Raw genomic sequence first — 22,718 nt, 5'->3', positions numbered from 1 at the left:
GCTAAATGTATGAAAAGCACACTGAGATTTCAGACGGAATGCTCTAAGTGAAGTGTATTACTATTATTGTGCTAAACCAGGGAATTTCTGTCATCTGTGTTGCAAGATAATTTGTTGCTGAATAGTATCTACAGTTTTCATTCAGTGCTAGAATTGTCAGCTTCCTTATAACGACAAAAAAAGGGGAATCACAGCCTCTGTTCACATTTGAAATCCCCACAGAAATACAGTATGTGGCTGATCAAACCATGACCATATCATATCGGTATGCAAAGATGTGTATTTTGGACATTCTTTTGTCAAAAAGCTGTGTAGCTATTGCACTTGCCCTGCTGGAGAGAAGATTCATGTGATAAAATGATACACATATCCCTACTAAATCCTTGGAAAAATCAAATGGTCTTCACTTGTACATTAGATATAAAACACTGTTATATGATCTTCTAGGCCATTCTTCAATGTGTTTTCAAATATCTCTAGGTTCTTTGTAAACTCAGTATGACAAATTAATATGATTAATAAATAATATTAATTATACATCTTCACATTAAGCCCCTCCATTGCAAATAGGAGTTTTATATTAATTGCAAGCATTATCAGTGTCACAACGTGGCATTCAGATTAACACTGAATACTGCATAGAGAGCAATCTGGACTATTGGCAAATAACAAGTTTTACAAAATAGAACCCACTAATTTATTCTAATTATCATATGTTTCACAAATTTAACTGTACTGGTTACTGAATACTACATTTTATTGCTAAACAAGTGATAGTTAGAGACCATATTTCCTAGCTTCCTAAACACCATGCTGTAATAAAAGTTTTAAGGCAAAATGTGCAATCTTTACACAGAAAAGTCTCCCAGTAATTTCAACGGATTTCCCTGTATTTTATAGACTCATAGACTCATAGACTTTAAGGTCAGAAGGGACCAATATGGTCTAGTCTGACCTCCTGCATGATGCAGGCCACAAAAGCTGACCTACCCACTTTCCCTTAACTCAGCTGTTGAAGTCTCCAGATCGTGATTTAAAGACTTCAAGTCGCAGAGAATCCTCCAGCTTGCGACCCCTGCCCCATGCTGCAGAGGAAGGTGAAAAACCTCCAGGGCCTCTGCCAATCTACCCTGGAGGAAAATTCCTTCCCGACCCCAAATATGGCGATCAGTAGAACCCCGAGCATATAGGCAATATTCTCCAGCCAGACCCTCATTTTACCAGCGATGGCACGTTATTGCCTAATTGACTAAAATCCCGTTATACCATTCCCTCCATAAACTTATCTAGCCTAATCTTGAAGCCAGAGAGGTCTTTTGCCCCCACCGTTTCCCTCGGAAGGCTGTTCCAAAATTTCACCCCTCTGACGGTTAGAAACCTTCGTCTAATTTCAAGCCTAAACTTCCCCACGGCCAGTTTATATCCATTTGTTCTCGTGTCCACATTAGTACTGAGCTGAAATAATTCCTCTCCCTCCCTGGTATTTATCCCTCTGATATATTTAAAGAGAGCAATCATATCCCCCCTCAGCCTCCTTTTGGTTAGGCTCAGCCTCCTTTTGGTTAGGCTCAGCCTCCTTTTGGTTAGGCTCACATAAAATGTGAAATGACTGTCTTAAATGAGTCTGTTCATCTACTTTTTGGTAGGTTCTCGATCACATTATATTGGAAAACTTAACTACTTGAATTGGTAGATAAATTTACAATCATGTTTGATGAAAGTTACTATGTGTTCTAAATTTAGCTACCACCAATTTCCTTTATATCTTATTACAGTTTACTTATATGTCTTATAGATTGTCTTGTATTTATTCTGTCTTGACAGTAAGGCTATTGAATCTTTCACCATGTATTACTACAATGGTAAATACTATAATGTTTAGCTTTCCAATTACCTTATTATTCAAAGAATCTTTAGAATTGCTGACTCAGGGCCAAATCCAGCAGTCCTTTCAAAGGCAAAGCCTCATTAAGGCTGCAAATGGAATTTTTGTCTAATAAGGACGTAGGTCCAAGTGTACTCTCCCTTACAAATACCGTTGGGATGATGGCAGGAGGCCCAGGAAACTCTGTGGGTTTCCATGAAATTGGTCTGTCAATGAGAGGGATTAGGATACCTGTTGTAGGAAACACACGGTTCAGCTTTCCAACCCTGATACCTGCAGGCTTATTGGGGGTTGTCCCTTCATGCTGCTGCTCTGGAACCCTGACAGCACAGTTCCTACAAGAGTCACACTGACATAGACCAAGCATTCTGCACTCAAGTAGCATTAACTTAGATGCAAATATACACTAGAATATTCACTGTTTAGAGGGAAGAGAATGCTATGGAGGGGGCTCCTCCCATTCCTCAAAACCCTACAAAACTCCAAAAGAGGAGCTTCTATGGATTTCTGGGGAGGTAATGGGGATTGACACTACAGAGGTAACATTCCTCTGTTTCCATGCTCTCCCACGAGAGATCTGCTACAGCAAGATCACTTCCATTCATGGAAGTGGAAAGGAAGATTGGGGTCTTTTAGAAACCTTAGGATTTGGCCTCCATTTGTATGAAATAATGATTGCATCACTGATCTAGGCTTAAACATGGGAAATAATCCATACCTGCTTCCTAAACGGTCCTCTGATTTCTTAGCCAAGAACAGCCTGCAAATATCTTTTGTTTCCGCTGTGAAGTTGGCATGTTCAAATTTCACCTCGTCTTCCAAGGTTCTTTTTTTCACTTCATCCTTATTGACCTTTTCTTTGAAATCCTTGAATGGAGTTCGACCCGCAACCATCTCATAAATACTACATCCCATAGCAAACCAGTCCACGGGGTAGGAGTAATTCTCTTCCTTCAGGATTTCAGGAGCCATATAACCATTAGTCCCAGCCTATGGCAATCAAACATATATGTTTACTAGACAATGGCAATAATGAAATACTTAGGAGTAAGTACATTTTAGTCTCCTACAGTTAATTACATCAAGCCACAAAATGTATCTGAAGGTATCAGTAGCAAACATGACAGAATTGTGCTTATAGAAACTACAGATGACATTCTATAGATGTGCATCTATGTAATATCCATATAACAGCTTTGGCACATGATTGAATTCTTTCTGTTGGTTAAATATCTTTCTATATGGAAACCTTTAAAATATGATCTGCAAAGGAAAAATATGGATTTGTCCCATTTTTGCATGATGTATAAAGAAAGCCTGAGAGGTTTTGTTTTAAAAAAAAATATTTCTTTCTGCTTAATTTTTTTCTTTCACATTAGAAATTCAGGCCTTATCTACCTTGTTTTCCTGGAAGACTATGAAGAACTGAGGAACAGAAGGTACAGCACATCAGGAGAAACCAGGGAAGTGAAAACTGATTAACTATTAACATCTATTTGACTTAACCATTTGGGAAAAATCCTTTCCTTAATAAGGATTTACCACCACCCAGAGGCGATGCATGGAGGAGGGCATGAGGGGATCACATGCCCCCCTTCGATTTCTGCCAGGGATTATATTTATATAATATATATAATTATATATATATAGTTTTTGTGGGGAGTGGGTTCAAAATACATCCCACCCACACTACCAACAGTAACACATTACCTCTGCCATTCCCATCCCTTCAATTAACAGCAGAGAACGCTCTCAACCCACATCTCTGAGTCATCTAAGTAGTTTCCTTGCAAAAACAGGAAAGAAAACATTCAATTTTCCTGATATTTTAAGGTTCAAAAAGCAACAACAAAATAATACCTTCAGGTCTTCTTTAAAATTCATTATGAAACACAAAAGGAAACAGATCCAGTTCCCTCTTCCAGGTCCCTTGTAAGCAATGCACCAACAAGTGAGCCTTGCTTGAATATTGTGTGGTATTCTGCATTCACGTTGGGGAGAATTAAGGAGTCAGCATTAGCTAGTTGCAGCACATAACTCTGAACAAAGAACACTCATAGATATAGGACAAACTGACCATGCCCTATGGATATAACTACAATCCTCCTATTGCCACATCTGTATCACTCAGACTGTAGGGCAGGCAAAGTAGGATTCCAAATGAGTTCTACTGGATTTCTGGTAAGTTGATTTCCTTGAGAGGAGGAAATCACTCTTTGTCTACACTGCCAAGTTATTACCATCATTAGTATAGATAAAAGTGCCAAAAGTCACCTGAACTTTTTCTATTCCTTTTTGAACTGATGGGAATCTTTCTTCTTTTTCTTTTTAGCATAGACATGGTCTTGGTGCAAAATCCAATTGACAGTTGTTCAAGATTATGGTTGCTATTAGTACCAGAGTTCTACTGTTGGCTGAGGGAGTCACTCTGAGCCAAAACAGAGGTGCCTCAGGAAAGGATAACTGAAATAATAGCTCATTTGGGGCACACAAAGGAATTTGTGAGTGGTACAACTAAACACATGCACAGGCAGTTTCAGTTTGAGCCGTGGGAAGACTATTACTCCTTCAGCTTTAGGCACAATGTTCTTCGTCAGTTTTTCAACCCCCTATAAACCTCAGCTCCTGCCAATGTATGTATATATATATATATCTCCCATAATATGGCTAGGCCAGGCCATTGTTTACAAAAGGTAGGAGTAGATGAAATGCCCTTCCTTTTCCTTGCTAGTAACTATTCTCATTTAGAGACATGGGGCCAAATCATCCCCTTTGCTGCCAGGCAGGAGGGAGATGAGAGCACAACTATCAGCCAGATGTGGCCAGTAAGCACAGAAAGGAAGAATGGAGCCAAAGTGGCACTGTTTCTCTTGTTGACTCACCAAGTCCACAGAAGTTACTCTGCTTTGTAGAGTTATATGGGGTGGACGGAGCTCTCAGTCTGACATTTCCCCCTAGGCAATCTGCACTATTTGTGTTGGATTTTCCCACTGGAATTTGATTCTGCCCCAGGGAGAGTTAAAATCTTATTCATGGCTACTCCTCCATTCAGAAAGGGGGCATTGTGTAACTGTGGACCAGAAACCCAGAGTCATGCTATCTGGAGGAAAGATGAGGGACCAGGGAGAAGTACAGAGAGGCTGATTTATACACAAATGCCCTAATGTGAGGGTAGAACTGGAGTCCCTGTGAATGGTGGGCAGCTCCATGATCAGAAAGCATAAATGGTGTGGCTATCTTCATGTCTACAGACCCACAAGAGGTAGTATGGTAGGAACTATGCATAGCCTCTGAGGTACTTTTTCCTTGTCTTGTTTTTTAGCATTCTCAGTTTGATTAGGCCAGAGGTGAAGTTGATTTAGTGAGTGATACCCTGAAGAGCTGGTGAGCCACTTCATCATCAAATGGAGTCACAGAGAGCAACACAATAATCAGTGTTACATCCTGGCATTGTGTTTCTGTTAAGACATTGCTGTGCTGGAATTCAGCCTCATCACATGCTGAACAATATCAAGACACACACACATGACATAGAACTGTCAGAATGTCATTCCTTGATCATCAGTGTGGGTCACTGCAGCTCCATTAAGCAATACTTTCTCTCTTTCACCCCTCTCTTTTCCCTTCCCCAGCACGGCTGCTTGAAGGGGTGGTTGCCAGGTGCCTTTAGCCTATTTGATATGCATAAATGGCATAACTGTGTTAGTCATGCAACATAGGAGGTGGCTTTGACTGATGTGGCACTCATGCTCCTAGAGCTCAGGCAAAGCAAGGGGAGCTCCAGTCCTACCCATAGATTAAAAAGAACTGTCACACTGGGTCCAATAGGTGCATCATTGTTTCAGTGAAAATTAGGGATGGATCAGCCAGGTGATGGTTGGGGTCAGATTAGGTTTAGGTGAGAGATCAGGATTTGGATTAAAGGCTGAATCAGGGGTAGAGTCTGAGGTTCTAATGTAATGGAACTGTAATTCTGTGAGCTGTTATGAAAATTCAGCTCAAAGTGAGGGAAGTCTTGCAAGATCTGCTATTCTCATGAGGTTTCCACCATTGTATCCAAAATCTTGAGAGCCGCTTCTCACAAAATTTCAGCAGAATTTGAACTCAAATTGAAAAGAACCCAGGTTCTAGTTCTAGATCTGGCCCAGAATCCAAAATAAAGGAATAAGTTAAAATGTCAGCGTTCAAATCCAGCTTCCCACCCCCTGAAATTCAAAGGGATTCAGATTTGACCATTCTCTGGTGGAATATATTTGTTACAAATGGCAATCCTAATGTTTGATATGTAGATACTGACCCATATGCCTAAGAAACCGGGGGAGGAAAAAACAAAGTAAATCTCACTACAATTTCAATCAGCACAGGAACTGGCAAGCAGAGGGACAAATGGAATTTAGATTTCTCTGTCTTCTCCTATATAGCTAAAGGTCTGGCCAAAAAGTTTTTATTGAAGAGAAAGGGCTATAAAACCACAAGCACTTAGCTATGTAAACAACTGAGCAGTAAATAAGGAAAACAGGAAGGGATGTGCTGAAATAAGAAGATGCAGGGTGTTGTCAGGAAACACACTGACCAGAACAATTCAGTGCCCTGAACTGGCAGAGCAAACATTTTTCAAGTGAAGATTTAGCTATATTTCTTGGGATAGGATTGGATTGGAGGAAACCTGGAATTTGCACAGTCTTTACTCTTATATGTACAAATCAGTACATGTCAAAAGGTGACATAATTAAAAAATGACATAACTAGCACAGTAAACCTCTTGCAGCAGCAGCACAAAAGACTGAGGCCAAAATGACTCTGGACTCTTTCCCCCAGCATAGCAAAGGTATATCGAAGCATATTCTCATCTTGATACACTGAGGCCTGGTCTACACTAGGCTTTTATGTCGACTTTAGCGCCGTTATATCGAATTAACCCTGCACCCGTCCACACCAGGAAGCCATTTAGTTCGACATAAAGCTCTCTTTAAATCGATTTCTGTAATCCTCCCCAACGAGAGGATTAGCGCTAAATTCGACATGGCCATATCGAATTAGGCTAGGTGTGGATGGAAATCGACGGTAATAGCTCCGGGAGCTATCCCACAGTGCACCACTCTGTTGACGCTCTGGACAGCAGTCCGAGCTCGGATGCTCTGACCAGCCACACCCCCGGGAAAATTTGAATTCATTTTCATTTTCCTGTCTGGGCAGTTTGAATCTCAGTTCCTCTTTGGACATCGAGGGGAGCTCAGCAGCAGTGGCAACTATGCAGAGCTCTCCAGCAGAGATGGCCGTGCAATCTAATAGAAAGAGGGCCCCAGCATGGACTGATCGGGAAGTCTTGGATCTCATCGCAGTGTGGGGCGATGAGTCCGTGCTTTCAGAGCTGCGCTCCAAAAGAAGGAATGCTAAGATCTACGAGAAGATCTCCAAAGCCATGGCAGAGAGAGGCTACAGCCGGGATGCAACGCAGTGCCGCGTGAAAATCAAGGAGCTGAGACAAGGCTACCAAAAAACAAAAGAGGCTAACGGACGCTCCGGATCCCAGCCCCACACATCCCGTTTCTACGAGGCACTGCATTCCATCCTGGGAGCGGCCGCCACCACTACCCCACCCCTGACCGTGGACTCCGAGGATGGGATCATGTCCGCGGCCGGTTCCTCGTCGGACATGACAGCGGACGGGGAAGATGAAGAAGGAGATGAGGAGGACGAGGCAGTCGACAGCGCTGGCACCGCTGATTTCCCCGACAGCCAGGAGCTCTTCATCACCCTTACCGAGATCCCGTACCAACCGTCCCCATCCCTTACCCCGGACACAGAATCAGGGGAAGGATCAAGCAGTAAGTGCTGTAAACATGTAAACATTTATTTAAAACAGAACGGTAATATTTATACTATTAACAATGTACATTTATAAAAGTTCTGTAAACTAGTAAAAAAATAATCAGGTACAAAACAGGAATATTTACAAAGGTAACAAATGGGTTTTCATGATTTCTCTGTCTTGGGCTCTTCTCAATTTAGTCCCAAGTGTTTTAAAAAATTTTCACAATGTCCGTTACTCCATGATTCCCAGGCCCAAGACGCTCCACTCCATAGTCCCAGTGCACCTACGCGAAAATCCGGTCAATGTGGCCGGGGATCGACGAGAAATCCTCGTAGGAGAACTCCTCGTAGGTCTCGTGGAGGTAGAGCTCAAGCCTGTTGATCAGGTTCCGGGGTAGGGCGATCTTAGTGGGCCCTCCGTGGTAGCAGACATGCCCCCTCCACGCCACAATCAAGTACTCCGGGATCATGGCCCGACATAGCATGGCGGCATACGGCCCCGGTTTCTGCATGCTTTCCCGCAGCATGCGTTCTCTCTGGGTGTCCGGGATCCTCAGGAGGGTGATGTCGCTCATGACGCCCTGCTTTGAATTAGGGAGGGGAATGTTAGTATTGGGACTGCTTTACAGCCACGCGGTGGAGGGAGAGGGGCAGCATACAGGGATCTTTCCCTGGGACAGCCGCGAGGGGGTGGGACAGGGGCAGAGTTGATGCTGTCCTGATTGCTGGCAGCAGAGACTGGCATTGCTTTCAATGTGAAAGGAGGCCAGTGCTACTGCTGGAGTTTTAAGCAGCCACAAGTCTGCGGCTTACCATTATTGCCCGCTCCAGAAGTTCAGGTCTCCAGCCACAGTTCTCTGAACAGTCCAAGACCTCCGCAAGTCCACAGGCACTGAAGGCGACGGCCGAAAATTCGACCTTGTCCTGAGTGCGCATGTGAGAGGTGCAGTGCATGGTCTTGTTCACAGAGAAAGACTAGGTTCTTTGTATACAATTTCATTTATCTGTCTCAGGAATTCACTCCCTTTTCACAATTCACACAGACACATCTGCGACTGTCTCCCAACCCAGCCTCTCAGCACACTCCCAGAGGCTAGCGCAGATTAGGCGGAGGAAGAAGAAGACGCGTGAAGACATGTTCTCAGAACTAATGGACTGCTCCCGAGCCCAGGCAGCCCAGCAGACACAGTGGAGGGAGAACTTGTCACAAATGCACCGAGCAGTCATGGAACGGGAGGAGAGGTGGCGTCAGGAGGACCAACAGGCTACTGAAAAGCTGCTTGGACTAATGAGGGAGCAAACGGACACGCTCCGGCGCCTTGTGGATGTTCTGCAAGACCGGAGGCAGGAGGACAGAGCCCCGCTGCAGTCTATCTGTAACCGCCCTCACCCGCCACCAAGTCCCACACCACCCTCACCCAAACTCCAAAGAAGGAGGGGCGGCAAGGGCCGTTAAAACTTTCAGTCAACCCCTGCAGACTGCTCTAGCACTAGAAGGCTGACATTCCCCAAAATTTCATAAGTCCTTTCCCACCCACCTCACAGAAGCCCCCGTCCAAGTTTCACACCCCACGTTTCATGTCTGGTTCGCAATAAAATGTTTGTTTCTCTCCATTACTGTTTCAGTCAGGTTCTTTTGAGGGAGAGTCTGTCTGGAGGGGGGGAAGGGGCTTGGTAATTGGGCAGGACAGTGACCTTTAGCAGGGTACAGAGGCGGTGTCAGGTCCAGCATCAGGACACATACACAGTGCAGTCACTGGTTACCCTGGTCAGTCTGGGAGGTGTTTTTCATGTTCTCCATTGAAATAACCAGTCCACCAGTGCGGAGCCTGTCATTCCGGGAGTTTAGAAGCATCATTTGCATCAGAACACTGAACCCGCCCCCCGCCACAGTCTGCGTCCCCGGTTTAAAATATTCCCGCGAAAACAGCAATACAGACAACGCTGTTCATTAACAAAATCGAAATGATTTTATTTTTTGGGAAGGGGAAGGGGGTGAAGGGGGTATGTAACTGGAGAGGATAGTCAAAATGAACTGGGTAAAGAAACGGGGGCAGGTTCAGCTTCTCTGTCCACAAACTGAAAAGTCACTGGTTGCCCTGCTCACTCAGGAACCTAGCTTTCAAAGCCTCCCGGATGCACAGGGCGTCCCGCTGGGATCTTCTAATGGCCCGGCTGTCTGGCTGGACGTAATCAGCAGCCAGGCTATTTGCCTCTAGCTCCCACCCCGCCATAAAGGTCTCCCCCTTGCTCTCACATAGATTGTGGAGCACACAGCAAGCTGCAATAACGATGGGGATATTGGTTTCACTGAGATCACAGCGAGTGAGTAAGCTTCTCCATCTCCCTTTGAGACGGCCAAAAGCACACTCCACCACCATTCTGCACTTGCTCAGCCGGTAGTTGAACAGTTCTTTTTCTGTGTCCAGGGCGCCAGTATAGGGCTTCATGAGCCAGGGCATTAGCGGGTAGGCTGGGTCCCCGAGGATGACTGTAGGCATCTCCACATCCCCAAGAGTTATTTTGTGGTCTGGGAAGTAAATACCTTCCTGCAGCCGTCTAAACAGACCAGAGTTCCTGAACACACGAGCGTCATGAACCTTGCCCGGCCATCCGACGTAGATGTTTGTAAACCGTCCCCGATGGTCCACCAGTGCTTGCAGCACCATTGAAAAGTAGCCCTTTCTATTGATGTACTGGCTGGCCTGGTGGTCCGGTCCCAGGATAGGGATGTGAGTCCCATCGATAGCCCCTCCGCAGTTTGGAAATCCCATCGCGGCAAAGCCATCTATGATGACCTGCGCGTTTCCCAGGGTCACTACCTTTGGGAGCAGTACCTTCACGATTGCCTTGGCTACTTGCATGACAACAACCCCCACGGTAGATTTGCCCACACCAAAGTGGTTCGCGACTGACCGGTAGCTGTCCGGCGTTGCAAGCTTCCAGAGGGCTATGGCCACTCGCTTCTGGACAGTGAGGGCTGCTCGCATGCGGGTGTCCTTGCGCTTCAGGGCAGGGGACAGCAACTCACAAAGTTCGAGGAAAGTCCCCTTCCGCATGCGAAAGTTTCGCAGCCACTGGGATTCATCCCAGACCTGAAGCACTATACGGTCCCACCAGTCCGTGCTTGTTTCCCGGGCCCAGAATCGCCGTTCAACAAAATCCACATGCCCCATTGCCACCGTGATGTCCTGGGCGCTGGGGCTCGTGGTTTCTGACAGCTCTGTGCCACTCTCCGACTTCAGGCTCTCACGGCGGTGCCGTAGCCTCCTCGCCCGATTTCTCTGCATCTGCCTCAGGGAAAGGTGTATGATAAGCTGCGAGGTGTTGAGAACGGCCACAAGTGCAGCGATGGTCGCAGCGTGATCCATGATCGCAGTGTTGTGGCGTCCGCGCTGTCACTGACCAGAAAAGTGCGCGAACTGATTTCCCGCCGGCGCTTTCATGGAGGGAGGGAGGGCGTTAGTGACGGACGGATGACGACAAATTTTTTTTACCCAGAAGGCATTGGCGGCTCGACCCAGAATTCCGATGGGCAGCGGGGACTGCGGGAACTGTGGGATAGCTGCCCACAGTGCACCGCTTCCAATATCGACGCTCGCCCCCTTAGTGTGGACTCACAAAGTCGAATTACTGTCCTTAGTGTGTCCTTAGTGTGGACACACACGTTCGACTTTGCAATATCGATTCCACATATTCGATTTAAGTAAAATCGAATTACCCTCGTAGTGTAGACATACCCTGAGTTTTTAACTGCACAACTCTTTGTAAGTGTAATGGGATTTGGGTGGCTAAAAGATAGTGATTTAAGTTGAGAATATATCCGCTGATCTCCAAAGCAGGAGTCAGAGAAAGCCATTTATCTTGCTCCCGTCTAGGTCAAAGAAAACAGGAAGGTATCTTACATTGACTTAACAATATAAAAGTGAGAACAGGATGGGAAGCAAGGCAATTAAAATGCACTGGAAGAAGGGAATGGAGGTGGCAAGTGCACATTACTGAAGGCGGTTCAATTTTCCAACATTGAGATTTTGATTCTGGTTCACTGTGGAATATTTGACTCAGTTAAACTAATGAGGATATCTCCCAATACAGATATTATTTGTGCTCTTAAGTTTATTACTGCTGTTTTTCAGAAGTTAAAAATTCCTCAGAAGTCATTGTTTCTATAATGACTTGCAGACTTTATTGTTTTCACTTGGTACAAATTGCAAACAGATTTAAAGAGATTTTTATTAATTGGAAAAGTATTTTGTAACTAAAGATTTATCAATATTAGGACAAATTCTATTGTGTGACTGGAAACAGGTGTAGTAAATGCAACCTCAAACAGTCACATTGCTGTATTGCCAAAACACTGTTAATATGCTCCAGTCTTGCCTGAGACTTGCCCTCTCTTTTGTGCCACAGTATTCCTGCTAAGAGCGTATGGGCCATTGTCTAGTCAGGAAGACCATGTATGTGGGCACATAAACATGCAGACCAACCCCTGCATCAGCTAGGCATGTCCCATTAGGCACTTTCAGAAAAAAATAATGGAGGACACACAGCATATGGTGTTGCCACAATTTTTTGGAAGAGGCAAAATCCAGGCAGTCCATGTGCCTCTTTCTCTGCCTGTAGTTCTTCTGGCATGCAGCTAGAGTCCAATGCCAACCATTCTGTGCTTCCATTCATCTCTGTCATGGAAACCTTTTATCTGAATTGCAGAGGGTGAGTAAGATGCTTTATTTTTTCTACTTTGTTCAAATGCTTGCATTACAGTGAATTTTAATGTTATTATTTTAAGTGGGACCTTTAAAGCAATTTCTGTCTTCTTTTTTTTATTTAAAGAGGAACAGCCAGAAATATAAAATCAAAGTCAATGACCAAATTCTGCTGTCAGACATATGAATCACATTGATGGGCACCCCATACATAAATACCAGGGTAAAATGTGGCTCTAGAATTGATACCAAAAGGGCAAATCCAGCCACCAGACACACAAGGAATTTCAATTAAGGGGAATAGGTATTTTGAGAATGGATTGACAAGACATAGTTGAACTGATGTAAGGAGCACGCTGAAGAGAGAAAACTCCTTTTTGAAATTTTATTTTGTGTATTTTTAAAAAGCCACCTTATTTTTTAATGTGTTCTCATAACACAAGACTTAACTCTGGGAGTCATCACATGCACTCAAGTCACACTGGAGCCAAGGAGCTTAGCACATTGTGAGGGCTTTCAGCAGGACTGGGCTTAAAATTTAAATGCTTATACACTGACCATACTGTCCTGAAAAAGGTAAAGTACTAGTAATGCCCTGGGTAAAACACTGTGGCATCTGGGCTCTTAGCAAATAGGGTAGGGGAAGAAACACAATATAACTCTGCAGTTTCCATCAGCACAGGAACTGGCAAACAGAGGTGAAAAAATGGGATTTCTCTCTCTCTACCTTTCCCCATAGATCTGTACAAAACAAATTCAGTCAACATCATAAGCCAAACAGCAAAGCAAATCAGAACATCTCTCTTTTGTTTGCCATGGCACAAGAACTGTTGAACGGGGGAGGAAAACCAAGCTGAGTTTAGCTCTATCAGCTCTTTCCTGGGGCTCAGTTCTTCTTTCCTCCAAGGGGTGCCACTGACTGCTTTGTTCTCTTTCCCAGCTGCTCTTCTGCTCCTTCAGCAGTGACCTTACCAGACGTTGGAGGAATGTAGCATTAGACCACAGGAAGCAGTTGATAGCTCTAAATTTCAAGATATTTTTTCTGCATATGAGTTCCTGAGCCCCAGACAGGGGAAGAGAATAACTGATCTTTCTTTGCCATTCATTTAATAATGGTAATTTGAATGTTTTATTACACAGAGCAACTGTGAGGAGGAATGGAGAAAAACTTACATTGGTGATACAGAACTACAGTTTCCCATCATCCTGTTATCTTGGCAAATATTCACATTACAGCAATAATCCACTTGATCGCTTAAATAAATGGGGTGATTATTTTTAAAGCCAAGATAAAATTAGGTTTCTGTAACAAATGAAAACATTCCTTGTTTGTATCCTATAAAAAGACTTACAGAACCCAGAAGAATTTAACGCAGCTGCAATTACTGCTTAGCAAATACAAGGACTTCCTACACTGCAGTAGAGAGATATGATTCCCAGAATGGGGAGACAGACTTGTGCTAGCTCAGCTCAAGCTAGCTTACTAAAAATAGCAGTAGCTGCTTCCAATAACAGTTTTTATCCAAGCTCTGGCATTGTCTTCCTTTGGAACTTTGGGCAAGTCCTTTACCTTCTCTGCCTCAGCTCCTCCATTCATAACATAGGGATAATATTACTTCCTTACTAAAGAGGGGTGTTTTGAGAATTAATTACTTAATGGTTGTAGAATACCATATAAGTATTATTAGTGTAAGAGAAGAATTTCAGTTTACTCTACATATACTTAAGGAGATCCTCTGGAAATGAATGCAAAAATAGTATCAGAGCTTTTAATAGTACTATGAGTGGGCGACTTACTCAGCAGAAGTCATCAAACAAATATTACAATCTGTGCAGGTGTTTTCCTTCTCTGTTTACTTCTCTCAGTAGCAAAGCAGGAAATATTAGCAGGTGATGATGAGCCAAATCTTCTATGGTGCTCAGCACCCTTAACTGCCACTAAAATCTGTGGGATTTGAGGGTGCTTGCATCTTATTAGTACCACTTAGCATCAAGACTCATGTTAGAGATACAATTAAGTTAAAGTCACTCTAAATAAAGAGCCAAATTCAGCCAACACATACATGGGTACAAGCCCAGACTTCACCTGCTCCTGTAGAGCAGGGGTGGCCAACCTGAGCCCGAGAAGGAGCCAGAATTTACCAATGTACATTGCCAAAAAGCCACAGTAATATGTCAGCAGCCCCCCGTTAGCTCCCATCCCCCTGCTCCCAGTGCCTCCCGCCCACCGGCAGCCCTGCCGATCAGCGCCTCCCCCTCCCTCCCTGCACCTCCTGATCAGCTGTTTCGTGGTGTGCAGGAGGCTCTGGGGGGGAGGGGGAGGAGCGAGGGCATGGCAGGCTCAAGGGAGGGGGTGGGAAGGGGTGAAGTGGGGGCAGGACCTGTGGCAGAGCCAGGGGTTGAGCAGTGAACACCCCCTGGCACATTGGAACGCTGGTGCCTGTAGCTCCAGCCCCTATACAAGGTGCCTATACAAGGAGCCGCATATTAACTTCTGAAGAGCTGCATGTTGCTCTGGAACCACAGGTTGGCCATCCCTGCTGTAGAGTCTGTGCCTAGTTTTGCATTTTGACAACATATTATTAATGTATTTGGGAGTGGGGAGGAGGATGACTTTTTTTCAGTCATTTTTGGCCAGATTTTGATACCCTTAATCACACTGAGTGGAACCTTACTCTGAAAACAAAGGGACTGTTCACAATGTGATCAAGGGTACTTGGATTTTGTGAGTAGCCTACATCTACAGTACCACAGCTTATGGATTGCTCACAAAAGTATCATGTAAACCTCATTCAGCCAAAGGCAGCCAAATCAACATTTCAAAGAAAAATACGATTGGCCAAGTATTTTAGGCCATATAACCCTTTTCCTGCCACATGCATGTTTCTGACAATATTCAGTAAATACACACAAAATGTGTGCTGTGCATTCATACCATATTGATCAACAAAACTGTCAGATAGGTTCCTATATTTCACAAATAATCATATGAATTTCAAACCATTATATAAACTGCTATATGGTTCTTGAAGACATCACTCCAATATACTTATGCCTCATGGTTTCCATAATACCTAATGTGCTTCAAACGACAAAGAGACTAAAATTAATAATAGTATTTATATGGTGTTTTTCATCTTCCAAGAGCTTCATAAATGTTCACTAATTAATCCTCATAACAGTCCTATGCTCTATGTAAGGAATATTATCTCTCTCTCTCTCTTTTTTTTTTTTTTTTTTTTTTACTGTTTAGCAATTATGAGTGACTGTTAGGTTGGGCTGTGCAAGATCGAGCCTTTAATGCCAAACGAAGTCCCTTTGTGCTACTCCAGTCGTGCAAGGGGGACTTAAAACTGGCCTAAAGGGGCCCAGGGGTTCTCTTGACATTAAAGAAACCTCCTGGTGATCACCTGCTCTCCTCCACTGTGTAGGATGTGGGTCAGAAATTAGAAAGTAGGTGGCTAAAGTACTCAGCATGCTGGGGATCTTTGGCCAGTAAAAGAGCCCTTCAGCCAGGCCCAGAATTGAGGGAGACAGAAGGCTGGACAGATTCACCTTTGCTTCCCCGACTCTGCTCAGCATGACGTTGACACCTCTAAGGATCAAGTCCTGATCAAGTGCTGTGAGATTCATGGATAAAGAGACAAAGTATTACACTATTATACTATCACTAACAGATGCTTTATAACAGTGGTTCTCAACCTTTTTTCATTTGCGGAATCCTAACAAATTTTTAATGGACGTGCGGACCCTTTTGGAAATCTCAGACTTAGTCTGCAGACCCCCAGGGGTCCATGGATCACAGGTTAAAAACTACTGTTCTATGGTAATGACAACCTTTTGTGGGCCCCTTAGACATAGGTTGCAGACCCCCAGGGGTCCGCAAACAACAGGTTGAGAACTACTGCTTTATACCATCTAGCAGGATCCATTTTTTAAAAAAAATAGCAAAATCCCACTAGTGAAAAAGAGTAAACTCAATGTATCAGAGAGCTATGATGAAATCAGTGCTGGTTTTGAAAGTATTAATTAGTAGTAATATATAAAATAATCACTTTGTTGCTAATTCTGAACAAATGCTTAGCTGTCACTTTAAAAGCACAAATGAAGAGTAACTTCTACAGAATCTTAACCAACAGGATTGGTGTGTGCTAATGAACAAAGATCAGCAGTATCAGAACTGGCTAAGTTATTTTTCATTTCAGAATTGTGACCCCCTACCCACCAGTTCTTAGCTGTCTTGAAATGAAACCGCAAGTTTCAGGAACGTCTAAATAGCTTTTCTTTTGTTTTCCTAAGAAACCTAATCTTACAAAAAACAAACATACAGGAGGGCAAAGGGACATTTTGAATATGATTTTAACCAAAACATGTTTTTCCTATTCAAATATTATGATGTCCTTCAAATATATAAAACACAGCACAGGAAAACTGTTAAGAAGCCTATATACACATCTTAAGGGGCTTTGCTTTTATGATTACTATAATATCAATAGAATCCCTTGAAGTGTTTGCATAACTTTATTGCTCACAGTTATCAGTGTAGCATTTAACCTCTCCCTCTCTGGCTTGCATGTGTTGTTGCCTGCAGACTGTATGGTCCCTGCTTGTCTGGGCCTGATCCTGCTTTCTTCGTAGAACTATCCCTCCCCAGGAGCGTGGGCCTTGTCCCATTACCCATTTAGCAAGGAGGGTGGGCTCTGCAATTAGCCCCAACCATCCTGGTCCCCTTTCTTCATTTCCTTTCTCTCTTGTTGCTCTGAGGTGGTCATTCTGCCAAGTAGGTAGGGATCCTTTCTGACTGAAGGCACAAGTACAGAATGTTATCTTGCAAAATTTTCTTTACACATCTTAAGATTTGTCTGTTTCTTTGGTCACTGTTGGTGCTATTAGGGAAGAAATGCTTCTTAACAGCAGAAAGACCTTGGCCTACAAACCCGCAGAAGGCTATTCCCCGAGCCTAGGACAGGTAAGGGTGGGTACTTAAATTGACCAGGGTTCGTCCTGAGCCAAGGACGGGTCAGGGTGGGTGCCTTACGCCCCAAGCCCAGGACGGGAAAGGATGGGGTACCTAAATTAACCAGGTTATGCCTTGAGCCCATTGTAGGGTAAAGGTGGGGTGTCCTAGATTGTGCACACACTGTTACCCGCACTAAAAGCTACATTAATGTTAACTTGTAAAATACTTGACTTACCACAACAACCACACTCAGTATGGCCCAAGCCTGCTCCCACTGAAATCAATGGCAAAATTCCACTGACTTCAATGGAACATGATTTGGCCCCCTAAGATTAGACATACTGCATATCTTAAGGCACTGAAGTTAACACCACAAGCAAAATCCTGCTCACCTTTCTTACACCAATGAATTCAGCATTATTACACATATAAATAAGATCAGCAAGATTGGGCTCCATATGCAACAATATAAGAAGTACAATATAAGAATAACATGGCCAGGTTACACCTGCTGTGGAAACCCTAGCCCAGCTCATCCACTCCAGTAGGAGGAAGACGAGGAAAGAAAGTTATGTAAGGATTGCTTTGTGAAGATGCAAAAGTCTATGCTAGAGTTAATTATAAACAGTTATGGGTTTTTAAAAATTATTTATTTAATAAGTTTTAACAAGCTTATAAATCTTTGCCATATGTAAATATCAGAAACAAAACAATCATTACAACAGTTAGATTTTGTTTAAAGAGACATTATACAGGAATATAGGCAGAGACCTTTCAATTTAACAAGGTGTTACTGTATTATTGAGTGAGCATCATTATAAAACTATGTTGTTTCCAATGAAGCATGTTTTTAATCATGACTCTTCTTGTTCACATGTAGAGCAAAATTGTGTTTAACACTGTCTTTGTTAAAAGACTAACCTATTATCTAACACAATGCTTTTTTCCCAGTACAGATAAAGCCTAGAGATTTGCAGGAGTGACGCTAGACTGGTAGCTAGTGAGTGACAGCTGTAACTGGGGCAAATTCACAGTGTAGAAAAGGACTAATATTTAGCCTGCAAAGATGTTGATTTAGAGGTGTCTTCATTAAGATCTTGACTGCTTTATAATTATGAAGGGTTATTGTTGCCAGGGGCTCCCTTGACCCTCCAGGCATTACTATCCATCATTCACACTCTTTCCCCCCATATTTCATAGCACATGAGGGGTTCTAGGAGTCAAACACACAGGAAAGGTAGCATAAGAATGGTCATACTGGGTCAGACGAATGGTCCATCTAGTCTAGTATCCTGTCTTCCAACAGTGGCCAATGCCAAGTGCTTCAGAAGGAATGAACAGAACAGGCAATCATTGAGTGATCCATCCCCTGTCATCCCAGCTTCTGGCAATCAGAGGCTAGAGACACCAGAGGATGGGGTTGCATCTCTGATCATCTTGACTAATAGCCATTGATGGACTAGCCTCCATGAACTTATCTAGTTCTTTTTTGAATCCCAGAGAAGAATCTTGGTGAAAACTAATAAAGGCAAAGGTGGCCTGTCTCTGAGGCAGTCTTTTGGGATTCAACTCTATGAGCTTGGTCTATCAGTCTATTGCCTCTTACTGGGGCCTACCTTCTGCCCCTCCACTTGGGGCATACTGCTTTGCTGCCTGTCAGTGCAACTTTGGGAAAGGTGCAGCCTGTGACTGATCTTCTCAGCTGACCTGTCTTTGTTGCCAGCAATCTGAGGTAGAACAGCCTTCTTCCTGTTCACCAACCCTTCCTGTGACAGGTTTCCCTTTTTAAGTGCTCCCACTCCAGGGTGATCTAGCCTTGCAGGTGTGCCTCATTAGGACTGAACAGGCCCAGAAGAGTTTGTTGGTCTCCTCAAAGCCAAAGTGAGGGCATGTCCCTTCACAAGAGCATAAAGAAAACCAGTCAGTTCCTCCTTGTTGCCCTTCCTATTATATGAGATAAAGAGGACACTAGAAATGAAGGGGCAGTAATTTTAAAATAAATATAACACAACCCTGCTTTACACACCATATATTCAACCTGAGTAAGCTCACATGTATGCACTTCTAGATAAAAGAATGCCTAGGCAATAGGCATAGGTATATCCTGAAGACCAGCTTCAGTGCATGCTTGTTTCAATAAGGAAATTTAAATCACTCTTTACTTCTTTATTTCTAAAATGGGCGTTCTTCAAACCTGGTCATTTTTATGGATTCTACCATCCTAATCATAAGGATCTGAATCCAGGAACCACCAAGCATCTCAGAAAAAACAGAGTATTTCCTTCATAGGGGGAGGGATAGCTCAGTGGTTTGAGCATTAGCCTGCTAAACCCAGGGTTGTGAGTTCAATCCTTGTGGGGGCCATTTAGGGATCTGGGGTAAAAAATCTGTCTGGGGATTGGTCCTGCTTTGAGCAGGGGGTTGGACTAGATGATCTCCTGAGGTTCCTTCCAACCCTGATATTCTATGACTAAGTTTTAACGGTTAGATAACTTAATATTAGCTATTTTAATTATTTACAACTGTCTTTAAGTAAAGGCAAGAAAATATGAATGACAAGCTAGCAAGGAGAGCCAGAGGAAACTAAGGACACGTGGGTAATGTAACTCTTTATATATCCTGGCATGAAGGATTACTTAATTCACTGATCATACAAAAATGACCAAATCAGATTCAACAAACCTTTCCATACATACAAACAAAATCACCTTTGCTTTGGAAAAAGTACATGAGCAATTATAGGGTAATTTCACTAAAGAGTTGCAAGTGCCTAAAACAGGGACGTACGATGGAAGTGCTTCCTTATGTAGAATGCCACTACTTTCATGCGAATAACCTAACACAGTGGTTCCCAAACTTGTTCCGCCGCTTGTGCAGGGAAAGCCCCTGGTGGGCCGGGCCGGTTTGTTTACCTGCCACATCCGCAGCTTCGGACGATCGCGTCTCCCAGTGGCCGCGGTTCGCTGCTCCAGGCCAATGGGAGCTGCTGGAAGTGGCAGCCAGTACATCCCTCGGCCCGCGCCGCTTCCAGCAGCTCCCATTGGCCTGGAGCAGCGAACCGCAGCCACTGGGAGCCGCGATCGGCCGAACCTGCGGACGCGGCAGGTAAACAAACTGGCCCGGCTGGCCAGGCGCTTTCCCTATACAAGCAGCGGAACAAGTTTGGGAAACACTGACCTAACATGTTTTATAAAAGGGGTATTTGGGCTACTCCTGTTGATGTGTGGGTGGGAGTCTATTTATATATGAGATGCTATGAAGTTTTTATTGCCTTGAGTTTGGGATGAATATATTGAATATATATTCATTGACTATTATTCATGACTCATGAAACTGTGAGGGAGTTATGCAGAACTTCCAAAACAAGTAGCAATAAAAAATTGATAGGTCCCATGTCTTTTGAAATGGGTTGCGAAGTTAAGTTTAGGGGAGTCTTTTATCACCCCATATATAGTGTACACTGTAGTAACTAAGGCTCCAAAGTTATGAGTTATTACAATTTAAGAATTCCCCAGACATTAAGGATATTTTACAAAAGAGAGAAGAGTTCTGAGAAAAGAAAACTCAAGGTCTAATGGCTAGATTTCTTCAATATTCTGAGGAAACTCAGAAATGCTGCAGCCTTTCATAGGAGTGTATTATTGGTGCAGCTAGAAAGACTTTCCCTTTTTCCCAGTGATTGAGTGAACGAATTTAAAAAAATTATATCAAACATTAGAGATTATATAATGTGCCATATACAGTAGTGAAAAATAGGGAACTTGATGGAATTTAATATTATGAGATATATATATATATCTCATAATATTAAATTCCTTTATATATATATATATATATATATAAAGGGAGGTTGATTATGAATGATACAGCTTTAGGCAAAATATTGTAAACTTTAAGGACAGGGCTTATTTTATGGGCAATCCTGGTAGGGAAAAAAGGGGGTTGTGTTCATATTGATTTCTTTTCATTTACTGACAAAGTGAAGAAGTAAGGCTTTCAGGGACATTGTAAATAAGAAGAGGGCAGCATTATCTCTTGTAAATGTAAACAAACTTGTTTGTCTTAGCGACTGGCTGAACAAGAAGTAGGACTGAGTGGACTTGTAGGCTCTGAAGTTTTACATAGTTTTGTTTTTGAATGCAGCTGTGTAACAAAAATAATCTACATTTGTAAGTTGCACTTTCATAACAAAGTGCTTGTATGAGGTGAACTGAAATATACTATTTCTTTTATCATTTTTACAGTGCATATATTTGTAATAAAAAATAATATACACTTTGATTTCAATTACAATATAGAATACAATATATATGAAAATGTAGAAAAACATCCAAAATATTTAATAAATTTCAATTGGTATTCTATTATTTAATTGTGTGATTAAAACTGCGATTAATCGCGATTCATTTTTTTGAGTTAATCACATGAGTTAACTGCGATTAATTGACAGCCCTAATTATAATCTATCATTTAAAATGACTTTCCTCAACTTTTTCTTAAATAATCCAGTATGTTTTAATCCAGGGACAAACAGATTTTTCTGGCCACTATCAAATGCAATGTGACAACTAAAATAAAGCTCATATGCATGTTTTGTTTTCATAGTAAAATATAGTTTATGGATCAAATTAGACCATCACAAATATACACTCATATATAACATGCAAAAATGGAAAGTTTTAGACAACCTCAACTACTGGAGTTGCTGCCAGTCACCTATAATAAAAAGTATATAGATAAATATAAGCTACTTTTCCACACAACAATCTCTTTAAACATAGATTTTAGAGAGACTGAAAGCAAAGCAAGCATATATTATATAATATAAATTGTCCCTCTCTATTCTGCAGTTGCTTTAACAAGAACTCCTGACCATTGGGAACCAGGGTTTTGCATGTTTTTGCTACTGTGATAGCCAAAACATGACTAGACCTAAAAGTGCTCTAAAGCACAATTTAATAAAATTATCTTATGGGGAACCCCCCCCAAACCCCCCCTCCCAAAAACCACATCCATACCAGTCAGGAAAACAATGCTAACAACAAAAACTAATGTTAAGTGCCTAGTCTTCAGAAGAACTGATAGTCAGCAACATTCCCATTTAAAAATAAAATCTGTCTTAACCATCACTGAAATAATACCTTCATGATACATATTTAACATTCTAACACAACTAATTATTATTGACCACCTGCCATGCGGGCAGGGGACTGGACTCGATGACCTCTCGAGGTCCCTTCCAGTCCTAGAATCTATGAATCTATGAATCTATGAAAACCAGGACAGTGATAGTGACGATGAAATGCTAAGGGAAATTAAAGAGGCTATCAAAATTAAGAACTCAATAATAGTG

At 42.7% G+C, this 22,718-nt stretch overlaps 1 protein-coding gene across 1 annotated transcript in view; it reads right to left on the bottom strand.

Moving 5' to 3' along the window:
• Window positions 1-22,718, bottom strand: part of GRK7 (G protein-coupled receptor kinase 7) — a 31,751-nt gene that overhangs the window by 3,984 nt on the left and 5,049 nt on the right. The window contains exon 3 of the mRNA XM_024210886.2: window positions 2,604-2,875. Within this exon, the coding sequence (XP_024066654.2) occupies window positions 2,604-2,875 (272 nt within the window). The remainder of the gene's footprint in view (window positions 1-2,603; window positions 2,876-22,718) is intronic.

Source organism: Terrapene carolina, unplaced genomic scaffold (assembly GCF_002925995.2).
Source record: "Terrapene carolina triunguis isolate 2854851 unplaced genomic scaffold, T_m_triunguis-2.0 Scaffold88, whole genome shotgun sequence".
In the NCBI taxonomy this organism is placed as follows: domain Eukaryota; kingdom Metazoa; phylum Chordata; order Testudines; family Emydidae; genus Terrapene; species Terrapene triunguis.
Note: the sequence above shows the minus strand (reverse complement) of the source record. Positions and strands in the feature narration are given on the sequence as shown.